Source organism: Lipomyces tetrasporus (assembly GCF_029532465.1).
Source record: "Lipomyces tetrasporus strain NRRL Y-64009 chromosome Unknown POJ06scaffold_11, whole genome shotgun sequence".
NCBI lineage: Eukaryota > Fungi > Ascomycota > Lipomycetes > Lipomycetales > Lipomycetaceae > Lipomyces > Lipomyces tetrasporus.
In genome coordinates, this window is record NW_026611606.1 from 816811 (window position 1) to 832139 (window position 15329).

The 15329-nt window shown below is 47.3% G+C and overlaps 6 protein-coding genes across 6 annotated transcripts; 2 read left to right on the top strand and 4 right to left on the bottom strand.

Moving 5' to 3' along the window:
- Window positions 1–42: 42 nt before the first annotated feature.
- POJ06DRAFT_34660 (uncharacterized protein) lies at window positions 43–2779 on the bottom strand. Its single transcript, XM_056190908.1, has 9 exons — window positions 2121–2779; window positions 1895–2036; window positions 1735–1845; window positions 1420–1682; window positions 1017–1366; window positions 846–966; window positions 604–798; window positions 475–539; window positions 43–413 (listed from the first exon to the last, which is right to left on the bottom strand). Exons 1-9 carry the CDS (start codon window positions 2586–2588, stop codon window positions 377–379), a joined length of 1752 nt encoding a protein of 583 aa, XP_056041020.1. The 5' UTR covers window positions 2589–2779; the 3' UTR covers window positions 43–376.
- Window positions 2780–2932: 153 nt separating this feature from the next.
- Window positions 2933–6355, top strand: POJ06DRAFT_261756 (uncharacterized protein). Its single transcript, XM_056188661.1, has 5 exons — window positions 2933–3159; window positions 3211–3302; window positions 3358–3721; window positions 3780–5337; window positions 5392–6355. The coding sequence occupies exons 1-5, from the start codon at window positions 2964–2966 to the stop codon at window positions 6149–6151; spliced, it is 2970 nt and encodes a 989-aa protein (XP_056041021.1). The 5' UTR covers window positions 2933–2963; the 3' UTR covers window positions 6152–6355.
- Window positions 6335–7711, bottom strand: POJ06DRAFT_303796 (uncharacterized protein; the record flags this gene model as incomplete). Its single annotated transcript, XM_056190818.1, has 2 exons — window positions 6335–7486; window positions 7544–7711. The coding sequence occupies 2 exons, from the start codon at window positions 7709–7711 to the stop codon at window positions 6335–6337; spliced, it is 1320 nt and encodes a 439-aa protein (XP_056041022.1).
- A 2644-nt stretch (window positions 7712–10355) lies between these two features.
- On the bottom strand, window positions 10356–11775 carry POJ06DRAFT_34727 (tRNA wybutosine-synthesizing protein). The gene is made up of 2 exons (XM_056190910.1): window positions 11281–11775; window positions 10356–11232 (listed from the first exon to the last, which is right to left on the bottom strand). Exons 1-2 carry the CDS (start codon window positions 11749–11751, stop codon window positions 10816–10818), a joined length of 888 nt encoding a protein of 295 aa, XP_056041023.1. The 5' UTR covers window positions 11752–11775; the 3' UTR covers window positions 10356–10815.
- Window positions 11776–11908: 133 nt separating this feature from the next.
- POJ06DRAFT_34730 (Snf7-domain-containing protein) lies at window positions 11909–13668 on the top strand. The gene is made up of 3 exons (XM_056190911.1): window positions 11909–12368; window positions 12428–12916; window positions 12965–13668. The coding sequence occupies exons 1-3, from the start codon at window positions 12045–12047 to the stop codon at window positions 13634–13636; spliced, it is 1485 nt and encodes a 494-aa protein (XP_056041024.1). The 5' UTR covers window positions 11909–12044; the 3' UTR covers window positions 13637–13668.
- POJ06DRAFT_34734 (uncharacterized protein) lies at window positions 13669–15171 on the bottom strand. The gene is made up of 2 exons (XM_056190912.1): window positions 14597–15171; window positions 13669–14550 (listed from the first exon to the last, which is right to left on the bottom strand). The coding sequence occupies exons 1-2, from the start codon at window positions 15085–15087 to the stop codon at window positions 13701–13703; spliced, it is 1341 nt and encodes a 446-aa protein (XP_056041025.1). The 5' UTR covers window positions 15088–15171; the 3' UTR covers window positions 13669–13700.
- Window positions 15172–15329: the final 158 nt, after the last annotated feature.

Below are 15329 nucleotides of genomic sequence, written 5' to 3' on the forward strand. Positions count from 1 at the left end.
CTCACAAAAATCCCCGCACTCAGATGCCAAAAGAAAAGAAAAAAAATTTTAAGGATATAACTTACTGTTGCACATTGACGTCAAACAAATGCTTGCCTTTAAGTATTCACTTTGATGGCCAAGTTATCCATAAAAATATGACATAATCCCAATTCAACCCTAACCATGCTTCATTCCATTCGTAAATAATACAGCGTAACACATATGTACCAAATTCCGTAGTTAGCGTCATCCCATTCATCACCGTGATGATGATATGCTGCACTCCCTGGTTCCGATGAGTAATAGATGGCGAAGGACAAACGAAATAAACCATGCTAATTCCAATGAAGAAAATTATGACGCGTGACAAGATACCCCTCCCCCTCCCCACGCCTTACGACAAGTCTTTGATGATATAAAACAACAAGTACCTGAAAAAAAAGTTGTTAGAGTCGGCATATCTTGTAGGAAGTCACCAGGAAGCCAACGTACGCTCTTGATGCCAAAACTTGCTTCTCGCTGGATAGCGTCACCATTGCATCGTCAAAATTGAACCACTTTTACTGTCGTTAGCAAAATCCCAACCGAGAGTCAAAAGCAATTCAGATTTTTTGTGCGTACCAAGCCCTCGCGATTCTTCATGGAGCACGTGTAATGACCAGTATTGATCTTGCCCTGGTGACAGACGACCCCGAACAATTCATACACGTAACGCTTCTTGAACTGGCTCTTAGTGGTGTACGGCGTCATGTCAAGCTCCATTGGAAACGGAACGTGATCGTCAATTTTGTTGGATTTGAGTGCATGTTCAAATCGCTGTTACGGGTTAGCGTGCACTAGCTAGATACTCTAGCACAATTTACCTTTAACTGGATGGACAAAACCAGTGGCAGACGTTTGATCGTCAGCTGCTTTGTCACTTCCTGTCTAGTGGAGCAGAATGAACACATGTACTTCGTCTCCAGCTTCTCCTGGCTCGTAAATCTAAAATCTGTTAGAGGTTGTGATATGACAGCACGTTTGTCAAATCATACTTTTCCAGACACTGCTGCAGGCCCAAGATCTTTGAAGCATCTGACTTGCGGTCGCGCAGCTCCAAACTTAAATCCATTAATGGGTCGATGGTCATTGTGACATTCTTACAGTTTGGGCAGACAATATCGCTCTGAAATTGGCCACAGAAGGTCCGGTGAACTATGCATCCGCAGTAGTCGACATCAGATGCAGACTTCGCATCGGACGTAGCGTGAAGCTGGTCCAAGATGAATTGGAGGAATTCATGCGCGTCCTGTTCAGAGTATCCGGCCAGTGACCGCTGTGTCTTCCAAGCAGTCGTCAACAACAGCGCCGGGCCATAGCCAGTTGTAGTGGGCGAAGTGAAAAACTGGCGATGAGATGAGTCGATTGCACACACAATCCCACATTTTTTGAACTCACTTCGGTAAATATCTCGTCAATCCTACAACCCAAACAGTTCTCTCTTTGACATTGTCGTGAATCGTGACTTCCTGACAGGAAATCATTGCGAATTATGGGATTGTGAATAAGGCTCTGCAGGATGACGGACATGAAGCAAGTGGAGCCCATATTTTGAAATCCGCGCAGACCGGCCTGACAAGGCGGTGCCTGGGAATTATTCTCAACAAGCTTCATATCATCAGGTGAAAGCTGCGACGTCATTTCGCGACGCTTCTTAAGTTCTAAGCAACATTAGAGGGTAGTGTCAGGCCAGTAAGTCATAATGCATCATACTCTTTGCTTCCAAGAAGTCCTCCTTGTCCATTCGGATTTTCTCGAGCGTAAAGTTGTAAACATAATCTTTGCACCCAAAGCAGTAAAGATTTCCTGATCTCGAATCAATTCCTATGACAATGTTAGTTATTGGCTGTAGCAGACGTAGCTTGAATCATACCGAAGATATGGCCGACGTCTCGTGCATGGGCTTCAGCATGCTTAGCCTTCTTGCAGCCAACATACGGGCATTGCAAGCACATGAGCGTTGTAGTAAGTAAATCATTACATGTTCGACACCGTCTGACTTGGAAAGCGGAGAGCTAACATGAAGGTCACGGTTAGCGGAGAAGTCGACGAGGACGCATCACAATAGTCCGACAGCAGCACGAGGAAATTATACTTACATTGGTCGTTCTATCCCGCAGTTCCAACGCAACTCTGACTGCTTGTCTATAACTCTTCAACGCTAATTCCTGCGACGACGACGACAGTAGTTGTTTCACGTGCACACACCCAATCGACTGAGGGACTAATCCCCTGTCGACATTGATTCCACTCAGATAACCGCTCCATGAACCAGAATTTCTATCTGACGTCGTGCCTGCCACGCTCCTTTTGCCATTGGTAGTATCATTACCATTTACCGTCACGGTGTTGCCGTGTGAACCGTTTGCCGGCATGGCACTTCCGGGGACAGCCTTGAGTCCCGGGACCGATCGGTATCCCGACGAGTCAGACGGTCCAGTTGACCCAGAATTGAATTTCCTTTTACTGCCTGAAGATGAAGATGCCGACGACCGAGGTGAAGGCGATGCGCGCTTATTATTCGCGTTGTTGCTGGGCGGTGCCCGAGATACAATGACGGTGCTCATTTGGTGCCCAAGGGAGTACTGCAGCTGAACGGCCCACTAATCAACCTAATGCTCAGGAGGCAGTGTCATGAAGTATAAAACAACGTACAATGAAACTGTAGAAAGAAAACCCTAAAAGCACACCAACCCTGCAAAAAACTTGGAAAACCACCAATATGTCACGAACCTGGTTGTGCGCGCTTCCTTGTTCGGGTATCCTTGGATCTTCAGTGGAGGCGTTGGGTATTCCATCCAAATTACGTCACGTGATGTCAAGTGCAGGTTTTGCACGTGATTTGATCCGGGTAGCTGGAATCGAAGGTATTTGAAATCAAAACCTACAGATTTTGCAGCTCACTGATCCACCAGGAATTATAATATTGATTAAGTTGAAATATGGCGAGTGTCAAGAGGGCGTACATGGATAGCCTCAGTAAGCCGCTCACGCTATCCCAAAAGGTCTTTGTTCGATCGCGGAAAGGCAAGGCCACGAAAGTGGTTCAGGAACACTATCTTCGAACAGATATTCCTTGCTCGTCACAGCTATGTTCTACATGCTCTTTGAATCCTCCGAAAGATTCGTCGGGGACCGGTTAGTATTGCGTGCATTACAAAGTTTTCAAAGCGTTAATGTGTTGAACAGCGAGGCCATTCGTTCTCTCTAGTGATCCGCCATCTGTGAAGTCGTGGGGACCTCATTATCTTGTTCCGGACACTAATATTTACATGAAAGCGGTGGGTACTTATATTTGGCATGGTTTGGTTGACTTTTGCTAATTACATCTCGTAGATGGATCTTCTGGAACATTTCGCGGCGTTTTACGACGTCATCGTGCTCCAGACTGCGTTGGATGAGCTCAGAAATCTCAGTCTTCCTTTATATAACAGACTACGTGCACTGACGCGAAGTCAAGAAAAGCGATTTTATGTTTTCCACAATGAATTTAGACTGGAAACCTTCGTCCAGCGCCTAGAGGGTGAGACGATCAACGATCAAAATGACAGGGCCATTCGAAATGCTTGCGTATGGTATTGTGTTCATTTACAAGAGGCAGTTGCTGGAACAGGTAAATCGGCACCGGCTATCTTGCTGCTTTCTGACGATAAAGACAATATCAAGAAAGCTAAGGAGCTCGGGATTGTCTGTACTACATGTATGTATCTGACGTGATGGTTTGAATTGAGTTCTTAGACGTCTAATAATATTGGCAGTGGAACCATATGTTAAGGAGCTGCCCCAAGCGGATACGCTTCTAGACATGATTGTTGTGGAAAGCGACGAAGGCTCGTCTGGACCTAATCAATACTCCTACCCGGAGTATTACTCTACGTCGCGAATTCAGGGTGGCATCAAGGAAGGTCTACTCCATCAGGGAATTCTGAATATCAATCAGTACAATTTCTTGGAAGGAAGCGTTTCTGTTGCGGGATTTGAGCGCCCGTTATTGATTTTAGGTCGCGAAAGTATCAATCGAGCTATGCATGGAGATATAGTTGTTATCGAGCTCCTGGCACGTGATCAGTGGAAGCAACCGTCGACCAAGATTATCGAAGAAGAGGCAGTTACCAAGAACGACAATCCAGAGGACGATACGCAGGAGAGCATTGTAACAGCCCAAGAGCGCAGAGCATTAATTGAGGAGGCTCATCAAGCTCAACATTCGTCTGCAGAGTTCCGAGTACAGCCAACTGCTAAGGTTGTTGGTATCGTGAAGAGAAACTGGCGGTCCTATGTCGGTCACATTGACGCGTCATCAGTCCCAGCTGACGTCGCAAGCGCTCGTCGGCAATCGTCCGTGTTCTTGATTCCAATGAATAAGTGCATTCCAAAGATCAGACTTCGGACTCGTCAAGCTGCTAATCTGTTGGGAAAGCGAATTTTGGCAGCTGTGGATTCATGGGAGCCCACGTCGCGGTATCCCGAAGGTCACTTCATTCGAACTCTAGGAGATATCGAGACTAAGGACGCTGAGACAGAGGCTTTGCTCCTGGAATACGACGTACAGTATCACCAGTTCACGCAAGCTGTTCTTGACTGTCTTCCAAAAGAAGGGCATGGATGGCGCGTACCTACTGACACGTCGGATCCTTTGTGGAAGGGACGAAAAGATCTACGAGATTTATTAGTCTGTAGCATTGACCCTCCTAATTGCCAGGATATTGATGATGCACTTCATGCCCGGTCACTCCCTAATGGAAACTTCGAAATAGGCGTGCATATTGCTGACGTCTCGCATTTTGTGAAACCAGACACAGCAATGGACACCGAGGCCGCATCACGGGGGACAACCGTGTATCTTGTCGATAAACGCATTGACATGTTACCAGTTCTTCTTGGTACGGATTTATGTTCACTGAAGCCGTACGTTGAACGTTTTGCATTCTCAGCGATTTGGGAAATGACCCCGGATGCGGAGATTGTCAACACGTCATTCACAAAGTCCGTTATCCGATCAAAAGAAGCGTTTAGCTACGAACAGGCGCAGTTAAGAATCGATGATAAGAGTATGACCGACGATCTCACTCAGGGCATGCGTACGCTTCTTCGACTGTCTAAAATTTTGAGGCAGAAGCGTATGGATGCTGGTGCACTTAATCTCGCTAGTCCCGAAGTCAAGGTACAGACGGAAAGCGAAACCTCGGATCCAATGGAGGTGGAGGTGAAGCAACTGCGTGAGACAAATTCTCTTGTCGAAGAGTTCATGTTGCTCGCGAACATTAGTGTGGCCGCGAAAATCTACGAGGCCTTCCCCCAGTCTGCGATGCTAAGGTATGTTTTCCACGTACATTTTTAGAGAGGACTTGAGTAACGAATCAAAATTAGACGACATGCTCCACCCCCTGCCACAAATTTCGAAGTTCTGGCGGATCAACTTCGTGTCTGCAAGGGCATGACGTTGCGATGTGACACTTCCCGCGTGTTGGCGGACAGTTTAGATAATTGTGCTGATCCTGATGAGCCATATCTGAACACCCTTATTCGTATTATGGCAACTAGGTGCATGCTAGCCGCAGAGTACTTCTGCTCTGGTACCATGACGTATCCAGAGTTTGCTCACTATGGTCTCGCATCGCCAATTTATACTCATTGGACCAGTCCAATTCGTCGATATGCTGATGTTGTCGCACACCGACAGCTCGCGGCTGCTATTAACTACGAGATTCTGCATCCGAGCTTAAGAGACAAGCCAAAACTCGAGCAAGTCTGCCAAAATATTAACCAGCGCCATCGCAACGCGCAGTTTGCTGGTCGTGCTTCTATTGAGTATTATGTTGGCCAAGCGCTCAAGAGCCGAGAAATCGACGCAGAAGGGTATGTCATGAAAGTGTTTTCGAATGGCTTCATCGTCTTTGTACCTCAGTTTGGTGTCGAAGGTCCCATCCATCTCCGCGACCTTGGAAATCCTGAGCCACCTTGCAATTTTGACGAAGAGCGATATACTCTGGTATTCCGTGAAGGAACTGACAAAGAGACGAAGCTACAATTGTTTGACAGAGTAGTCGTGCATGTTGAGACTGTGGTTGAAGAGAGTACTGGTAAGAGGAAGGTCGCATTGCGTTTGAAGAAGCCTTTGGTTGTGTAGGTCGTAAGGTCGTTTTAGTGTATTATATGCTCCTTTATAAAAGATAGTGCTTTGTAGAGTAAGATTTAAATCATTGGTTGTATATTACCAGCTAGGGATTCATGTTTGAGGTTATTCTAATACAGACAGCCCAATATAAGATACGTAACCATGGCCTGACGAATACAAGACTCATCAAGATCATCATTTGCTGACAGTGAACACACGGCCCCACGCCTCCTTCCATTTCGACGCAAATTTCTTGCCTAACGATTCGTGACTGGCGTGATGGGACGTGCCGGATAAACTCAGGTATTGGACTCCAGCTGTAGCTAAATCGATAGTAGAGAATGATCCAGATGAGCCATTGGCACCTCCCTCCGCCGTCGTTGCATCGCTCTTCTTTGCACCACCTCCCACTTTTCTATTATCGATCGATGGAACAACAAACCTGGCCTTGTTCGCAATTACAGCCAGAGCATCTAACGTTTCTTGCTGCTTAACAGAGAGTTCAGCTTGCAGTCTCAGATTTTCAGTAAATCCAGCAGATATCAGAGGGCCAGAAGTATGGTACGTGGGATCGTACGGCCGATTGCGCCGCGATCTACTATAAAACTGCTGTGGCTCGACCTGTAAGCACGGAGCCAGGCGTTGAATTCTCGGTTGTTCATAGTCTACATTCTCCTGAAAGCGGTCAGAACCTGCAGCCTGTGATTGAAATATGTAGTCATTGTCAAAATCATTCAGTGCACTGACAGTGCCTCCTTGTCGCATTCCTGGGATACCAAATGATGTGAAGATTTGTCTGCGCTCTTCATCGGGATCGGCCAGGTCCATCGCATTCCGGCGTTGTGAGGGCAAGTGACCATCATTTACATCATCCATCACTTTGGTATGCGCATCACTTTCAACACCAGCAGAAAATGGATTATTTGACTCGTTCGATGTACCATATATGGCTGTGAGTGGCCTCGTGTTGGCGCGTTTGTGATGAATAACAGTAGCCCGGCCCGTCATCTCCTTCCACCAATTTTGGAGCCGCGTGGTTGCTGAGTTAAAGCTCACGGAGTTTCGACGAAATCGAGCACTGCGATCACCGCCATGTGGGTAGCTGATTTGCACTGCTGGTTTCTTAGAATTTTGACGTTTGGACACGGAGGTGCTCAAGTACCGAACCAGGTCATCGAACGCTGACTTCAAAGGTGATGAGCCGCCACATGTTGACATAAGGTCAATTGTCACAGTCGCTGGAGAGTAAGATGCCAATGCTGATGCCGCAACTGTAGCTGGGGTAGAACCGACAAACTGCGTACTGAGGAACGAACCGGGCGGATATTTGCTATTGTTAGACGCGTTCTACATGGAGGCAGTTAACTTAGTCCGATGAACTCCATTTGAAACTTAAATACTAACCTGTTTTGCCGAGCTAATTAGATCCAAAAGTTCAATATCTTCAATAATATCCTCCTCGTAATCACCACCCTCAGAACTCTGTCTGGAGTGGATGCTCTGCGAGCGAGACTGCAGTCCAGCGGATGATGTCCGCGCAGACCGTGTATAGTATTTAGAAGAAGAATCCATTTTACGCAATAAGGGACTATACAATAGATCTAGGATGACCAGGGTTCTGTGTGAGGTGGTATGTGATCCCATCCGCGACTGCCTCAGAGGTTTGTGATCTCGCTGATTTCGATTCAGACTGATCGTTGATACAATGCAGCGAGAAGGGAGTCAGGGGCTAAATAGATTACGCATAAAAAACTTTAATGAATCGTTTATGTCAACCACACTAACCCCTGACTAAGCCTTGTTCAGCTACACAGCGCATCACAAAGACGTCATCTGCAGGGTCTTCTTGCAATTGACGGCACTCATCAATAAATGGAGCTAAGTCGCAATACGAGGTAACTACACGCATCGCGATTTCAAAGTCGACCATCGACTCACTCACGTGGGACCCTGCAGCTTGGAGTTGACACCTGTTGAAAACCCACAGCCCGCCGGAGTCTGTACAAGTAGATCTCTTACCCATACGTTGCTGGAAGTTGTTTAAAATTCCCGCTAAGACTGGTGGGTGTCAATAGTTTTCGAGCGATTTGACGCTGATTGATCTAGTATACAATGTGGGGAGTTTGTGCGAGCCTCGGACGCGTCCGCAACGCGTCCATCTCAGAGTTACTGTGAGTGTAACGCCGCGTAAAATTGTAGAAAGATGCTTTCACTGTCTAGTCGATATCATAATATCATATTCGGTTCCGGATACAGTTACATACAGCAATTCCAGGCTCGGTGCACAACGGAACAGCGTTCAAATAATGTAATCGTAATTTTCGTGTGCCATATGCCATGTGAAGCTGTTGTCGAGCCAACGGCTCGGACGCGGCGCGTCGCCACAACATAAGCACGTTGAGTTCTGTCCACTATGTTTTGGCCCAAATTTGATTGCACATGATTTCAATCGGGCCCAACCAACTTCACCAGCTCGCGGCTCTATTCAGCGCCCTCAATTCGTCTCCCCCTCTCTTTTTCCTTCTCCCACCATCATCAGAACAGTCTGATAAAGCATGCAGCTACTCGCAGCCTTCCAACACTTCACAGTCTTCAGTTAGTCTTACTCCAAAGATGACTTCACCACTCTATAAGCTGCCGCAACCCAGATTTACCCGCAGAGCCATCGCCTCTCGAATCCGTACATCTTCGGGCGACATTTCTGACACAGCGCTGGCGCCAGCCACACATTTGCAGCGCCGCCTACAGTTGGCCAGTCGGCTGTTTCCTCCAATAAAGCATACAGCTACTCACAGCCTCCCAACACTTCACAGCCTTCAGTTAGTCTTACTTCAAAGATGACTTCGCCACTCTATAAGTTGCCGCAACCCAGGTTGTCCCGCAGAGCCATCGCCTCTCGGATCGGTACTTTTTCGGGCGACATTTCTGACACAGCGCCTGGCGCCAGCCACACATCTGCAGCGCCGTCTACAGTTGGCCAGCCGGCTGTTTCCCCCAATAAAGCATACAGCTACTAACAGCCTCTGTTACGGGCGTCTGGGAACGAGGAATTGCCAAGAAAACAAGGATCCGATTTCTGAGGAACAAATATGCACGACGAGGGAGAAGCAGGCCCTTTATAGGCAGTTGCTCTCTACAAGCTGTCGTAAAGAAAGAAAAAGGGAACCTACCCGGGACAATCATGGAAACTGGGAGCGGGGAGCGAGAAAGGGTGTCGAAGCGAGGAAGAGCGGAGAGAGTCCCGAACAGAGAAGTGCGGGGAAGAGCTGTGACAGCCTCCCAACACTTCACAGCCTTCAGTTAAATACCAGACCAGTACAGCTATCATATCCCATTGTGACGGAACAAACATAGCTTGTGGTTGTGTTGTGTTATTGTGTTGGTATTGTTTGATGTTGATATGTGATGAATCAAACATAACTAGCTTGTTTCCTTGTCTTTCCTTGTCTTTCCTTATCTTTGGTTGTCTTTTCTTATTTGCCTTGTTTATCCCCGCTACCAGTATACGATCGGTAGCAGGTCTGGCGGAATTTAAAAGGAGGGGTTTGTCCTCGCCGCCAGATCAAGGGAAATATCTCGTCTTCTAGTAATCTAGCCTTGTTCCTTGCCTTGCCTAGTTCCTTGCCCAATTCCTAGCTCAGTACATTGCCCCGAAGTGTTGTCCAGTCCATGCCCAGCCCGGCCCAGCCCTGTGACATGATATTTTGTGTTGTGTTGTGTTTGTTTTAATATTGTTCGTGCTTGCCTTGTTTGTCCCCGCTACCAGTACATGATCGGTAGCAGGTTTGGCGGAGTATAAAGGAGGGGTTTGTCCTCGCCACCAGACGAAGAGAAAGGATCTTGTCTTCTAGTAAATACAATCTTGTCCCGTGCCTTGCCCAGAAGTGTCGTCCAGCCCTTGCCCAGTCTAGCCCTGTGACAGCAATGGACTCCTGAACATGCAATCAATGATCTGCAGTATACGAACTATACTCTCTCAGAGCTCCTTCCACTTACGGACTTCCACAACGTCAGATCAGCATTAATGTATATGCCTGGCCAGATGAGCAGATTCCAGCGGGAGCAGCGTGGTACATCTCCCTGGCGCTGGATTCTCGGGCTCGGAGTCCGAAATGTCCAGGTGCTCCTCCTCGGATAGATAGTGAGTGAAAGCACAGTTGTAGATAGTATAATGGGAGTTTGCTTAGGGGTGGACACGAAAAAAATTATCTCTATTCGCAATTCATAGAATAGCCCTTCATTCTTAACGAAATAAATGTTGAAGACGGAATTGCGAATAACATTCGTAGATTTTGCCAGGACGATATTAGCTCAGTAGTATCATCTCCAATATTATAAGTATCTACACTAACAGCAAAAACAACATGTCTGATAACGACTGCGAAATTCTTTCCGACAGCGTTGCTCTGACTTGTCTGTTGAAACTCCTAATTGCTGGGCAGTAAGGAGCACATCAGTATCTTATGGTCCACGAGATATGCGTCATAGACTAGACGATCTGAAGCTGTCTGAAGCTGCCTGAAGCTGCCTGAAATGCCTTTCAGCGATATTATAGCTACCAGCTGATTAGGAACCTGTGAAGCAGATTGAGATTGCCCTGAGAATGCGACCGACGGCAGAGGCCCATAACCGGATCGTCCACCGGCTAAGCAAATCATTTCCAGACAAACGACGGCTCAGAAATTCTTTGCAGGATACTCCATAGTCATTTCCAGAGCACGCTTGTCTAGAAGATCACGTTGCCTGCGTAAACCTTCCAATCTTTTCCGTATCCTTCTCTCCTCTTTAGTTTCCACTTCAACACCCAAATTAAAGCTTCGTTTGACGCTCTCAAAGAATCTATCGGTCCTTCGCTTGTTCTCTATAAACCTCTCAATAGACATTTGCATAAGCGTTCTCAGGTAATTGTCGTCGACTAGTGGAATTATGCTTTCCCCAGACGCCGATAAGTATCCGACGGGCGCGTCAATTCGCAGAGAGCATCGAACGGCTAAAATATTCCCATTATACCCAGATTCCCGAAATCCAGCGGCAAGTGCTATTCCTAAGACCTTCTGGGCTATCTCTGAATTCGCGCATAGAATGTGGAGGATCTTTGTCGTTGTTAGACGTTTAGTACACAAATTGATCTCACTACATACCATAGGTTCAAACTTGAAATGCACATATCTTCTATGGAACAAATCCGCTTTGTGTACGGCATCGTCTGTTGTAGTATGAATCCCATTAAAAAGCAAATCACTCCAAGACCCGCTCTCGATGGTTCCAACTGGCTCATCATGGGTCACATATATCCATCGCCCGCCGCTTCCTTTCCCACCAACACTACCGACGCTTCCACCACTCTCATCAGTCGTACCATCTCCGCCTTCCACGCCATCTAGCTGAGAGCGGTTGCCAGTCCGTACACCCTCCGCATAAATGACGACACGCCCAGAACACGAAGATGTGGTAACCAGTAACGGATGCGAATTGATCAAATTCAACAATGGAAGGATCTGCACGTCGGGACCGCCCTTCGGACTCAAGTCTGGTAGAGGCGACGCAAGTTCCTTCAATATGTGCGTCTTCTTCGCAAGGAAAGCAGCAGGCGGACCAAATGCTAATGGCATGCTTATACTGGAGCAGATACCAAGTGACTCGATGAATGTTGCAGGTTCGAAAATTTGGCAACAAATACAAGACGCCGCAGGATGTGCGGCGTGGAAGCCTGGCATCACATCGCCTGCTTATAATGTTGGTTGTCCAAGCGCATATTTGAGCCGACGCCTCATGTCATGAGCATCTCATCGTTTAGTGATTGCTCAAGCCAGTTGGGCTCGTTCGGACGAGTATCTTAACAACTTGTAATAGACGCGATTGTGCAACGATATAGAAATTATTTTTGCCTGTCCGCCTCGCCAGAATGGATCTCCTTGACTACGTATTGGCACAGCCATTGTTCCCGGAACGCCGTCTCCCATCCCTTTTCGCAGACTTTCGACGCCTGAAAGATTCCAACCCAGACGGTTACGAAGCGAACGTAACTGCGTGGAAAAGGGTGCTAACACAAGCGGTACGTGAAGGAGGCCCTACGTACTGGAAAGGCGCAGTCACGAGGGGTCCTGATGAGGGAGTCGACAAGACTGGCGGTATTGATGATGTTTTGATTATTCATTCGGGCAGGAAACTACTGGACAGTCTGACGTCCCGGGAATGGGGAAAACCATTGGGTCTGAGTGCTGTCTTCGTAAGTTGTTCTGATGATGAGAAGTAGGGAGACAAGCAACCTAATCGTTGCACTTCTAGGAGGAAGAGGTCGCCAGGCGAGCGTTTGTTCCTGTCGACACGTTTCTAAACCAAAAGTACAATATATACAAGGACTCCAGTTGGCGAGTAGTAAAGTACGGTACTTCAGTGCTAGGCTGGATGTTGAGGGATTCCTTCATCAACGAGTATTACCAGAGTGTAACATCATGGCGAAAAAGAGATGGACAGTTACCAGAGATCGATTTCGTGATTCTGGAAAACCTGGTGGAAGCTGCAAAGATTTTACTTTTGCGCGTCCGGAAAGCGAGAAAGGCGGGTGTGTCCGTGTCTGCGGAGAAGTTCGCCGGCGTGTTTACAGTGGATATGCTGAAGGACCTGTATTGCAGGGATCCCTTTGGCGTGGCAGAAACAGAAGGCGTGAATGCAGACAAGGTCAAAGGCAACTTGCCATCGCTCACGGACTTGGATTTTACCATACTTATTAGACACATAACTCGTGATTTACAGCAAGCGACCGTTGAAGGAAACGTAAGTCCAAGTCTTTCCTTCCTCCCAATAAATGCTAATTAGTTACAGATCATTAAATTCAAAGAAGCCTCAGAGAGCCTGGCACCGATAACGGAGGAAGACAAGGCCGTTGCCGAATTGCGGCACATGATCATGACGCTTAGCAAACGAATCACATCACAGCAACTTCACGCTGCTGCGAGCCGACAGAAGGCGGCAGAATACGCGACCAAAAGCCCCATCACCGATCATTTGCGCTCGTTGGCACGGAATGAGCTGAAAAAAGCCAAATCAGCCGAATTGTCAATGCAAAAATCTATGGACTACAAATTGCAAATGGAATCCTTGCTTGAGAATATAGAAAACGCACACAGTAATTTAGAGATCACTAAGATTATGGAAAGCAGTCTACCGGTGCTAGAACAGTTGAATAAGCGAACTGGAGGAATTGAGAAGGTCTCGGATTTGGCTGATAAGTTACGCGAACAGAGGGCCGAGACAGAAGAGATTGGTCGAGCAATTGGCGAAGTTTCGGCGGATGAGGTGGATGAGGACGAGATTGAGCATGAGTTCGATCGGTTGCTCCAGGATGAGACTAAACCGGATAATACAAACCTGGAGTCAAAACCAACGGAAGACGATCTTGCTGCACTTCTATCCAAAGCGAGTCTGGACGAGGTGCCGTCACTAGAACGGGTGCAAAAAGCCGAGAGGGAACAAGCATTTACAGAAGCAACATAGACTGTCGTTAGAGTAATCAATGTACATGGCTATTTACATGATTGTTCTGATGAGACGCGCGACGTTATAACTCTTCGGTTAAGACATCACGCACATATTCCATCTTCTCTTCTGCTGCACTGCTACTCTTCTGATATATGCCATCGATCGTCCTCACTTTTTCGGGACCAGGGTTCTCCGGTAACTGTTGATTTTGCATGTTGGATTTAGATGTACTATATATTCCTTGCTGTTGCTCTGGGTGTGACTTATTTTGAAGATTCTTTCTAGCCTGGAAAATCAAATCGCCAAAGTTGTTGGAGTGGGTTTTTCCCCATGCAGCCAGATCATCTGCTGACACTTTCTGAACGGCATATTTTGCTAAATTCGATTCCCAGTCGTTTAGATTTCTCAAAAGCTGTTTCTTTGTCTTTGGATTATTCGAGTCGACATTCGCATTCCACAAGCTAACCCACTCCGTGTGTCGCTGTTGCAGCTGTGTTCTGGTGCCATTTGTCGGCAACCCCAACTCGGCTAACTTGCTTCGCAGTTTCGTGTCATTAAATAAATCATACTGCAGCTTTGGAAGTCGTTGCAGTGGCTTCTTGGTAATTGTATGTAGCGATTGACTTTGTAGTGTTCTTAATGGGGCGTTCGACTTTGAAATCAATGACTGGTTAGCACGAGCTTCCTTGGCCGCCTGCTCTTTAAAGCAGTCGTCGAGATGGATCTGGACCTCCTGCGGTGTCATTACGACATTGCATACGGGACATGGTACTAGACCTTCAGGATTGCCGTCATCATTATCAAGTATTACAAAGCTGGAGCCTTGCTCTGCTGTCACCGACGAAAGCACGTCCTGGTTATTGCAATGGTCAGATGTAGCCGCTTCTTCTTCGCTTTCGTCTCCAATGTCAAGCTTCACCTCATATGACCTATAAAATATTAGATTTGAAGACGAAACTACTGCTTGTTACATACACGTTCCGACTCGCCGCTCTCGTTGGCCGTCGCGTCTCGCTATTGCCAGACTCAGGAGTCATACTACTCGACGTTTCTTTATCCATATTGTCACGTCTCCGTTTCCGTCCTATTCTTTCTGATGATGAGGCGCGTTCCGGGGTCGTCGAGGCAACAGGAACCTCAACCACAACCGGGTCCTCCTTCGCGACACTCATAATAGCCGCTCGAGCATTCTCGAACCACTCCACCAAATCCTCCACAACCTGATTCCTCCGCAACCGGATCTCCAGAACAGGCGCCCGACAAACGGGACAACAAGCCGTCTCCGACGTCGGCGTCGACGCGATGCATTTTCGAATACAAAGGGAGCAAAAAGTGTGCGCACACTCCGTCATGAACGGCGAAGTGAAGAAGTCCTTGCATATTCGACATCGTAGAGAGGAGTCTAGCAATGACAGAGTCGGCAGACGCGTGCCGGTCCAATCTGAGGGGTCCAAGATCTCGTCCATGATCGTACTGATCCAGCTTGAGAAGCTGCAATTTCTTGAGGGCGAAACGCCCAAGTGACGCGTTTGAGCTGTGCGCTGACAGAGAGGCACAGCCCTACATACTGGAGACAAACCGAGTAGCCCTATATGTTCCTGAAATGATGTAAACTCGCGCATGCCTAAAAGCCCTTGCCCTGGTCAATGCACGTGCGCTGTGTTGTGGATGTTACCCGAAGTCCAAATTGAAACCTGGCTAAAGAGTT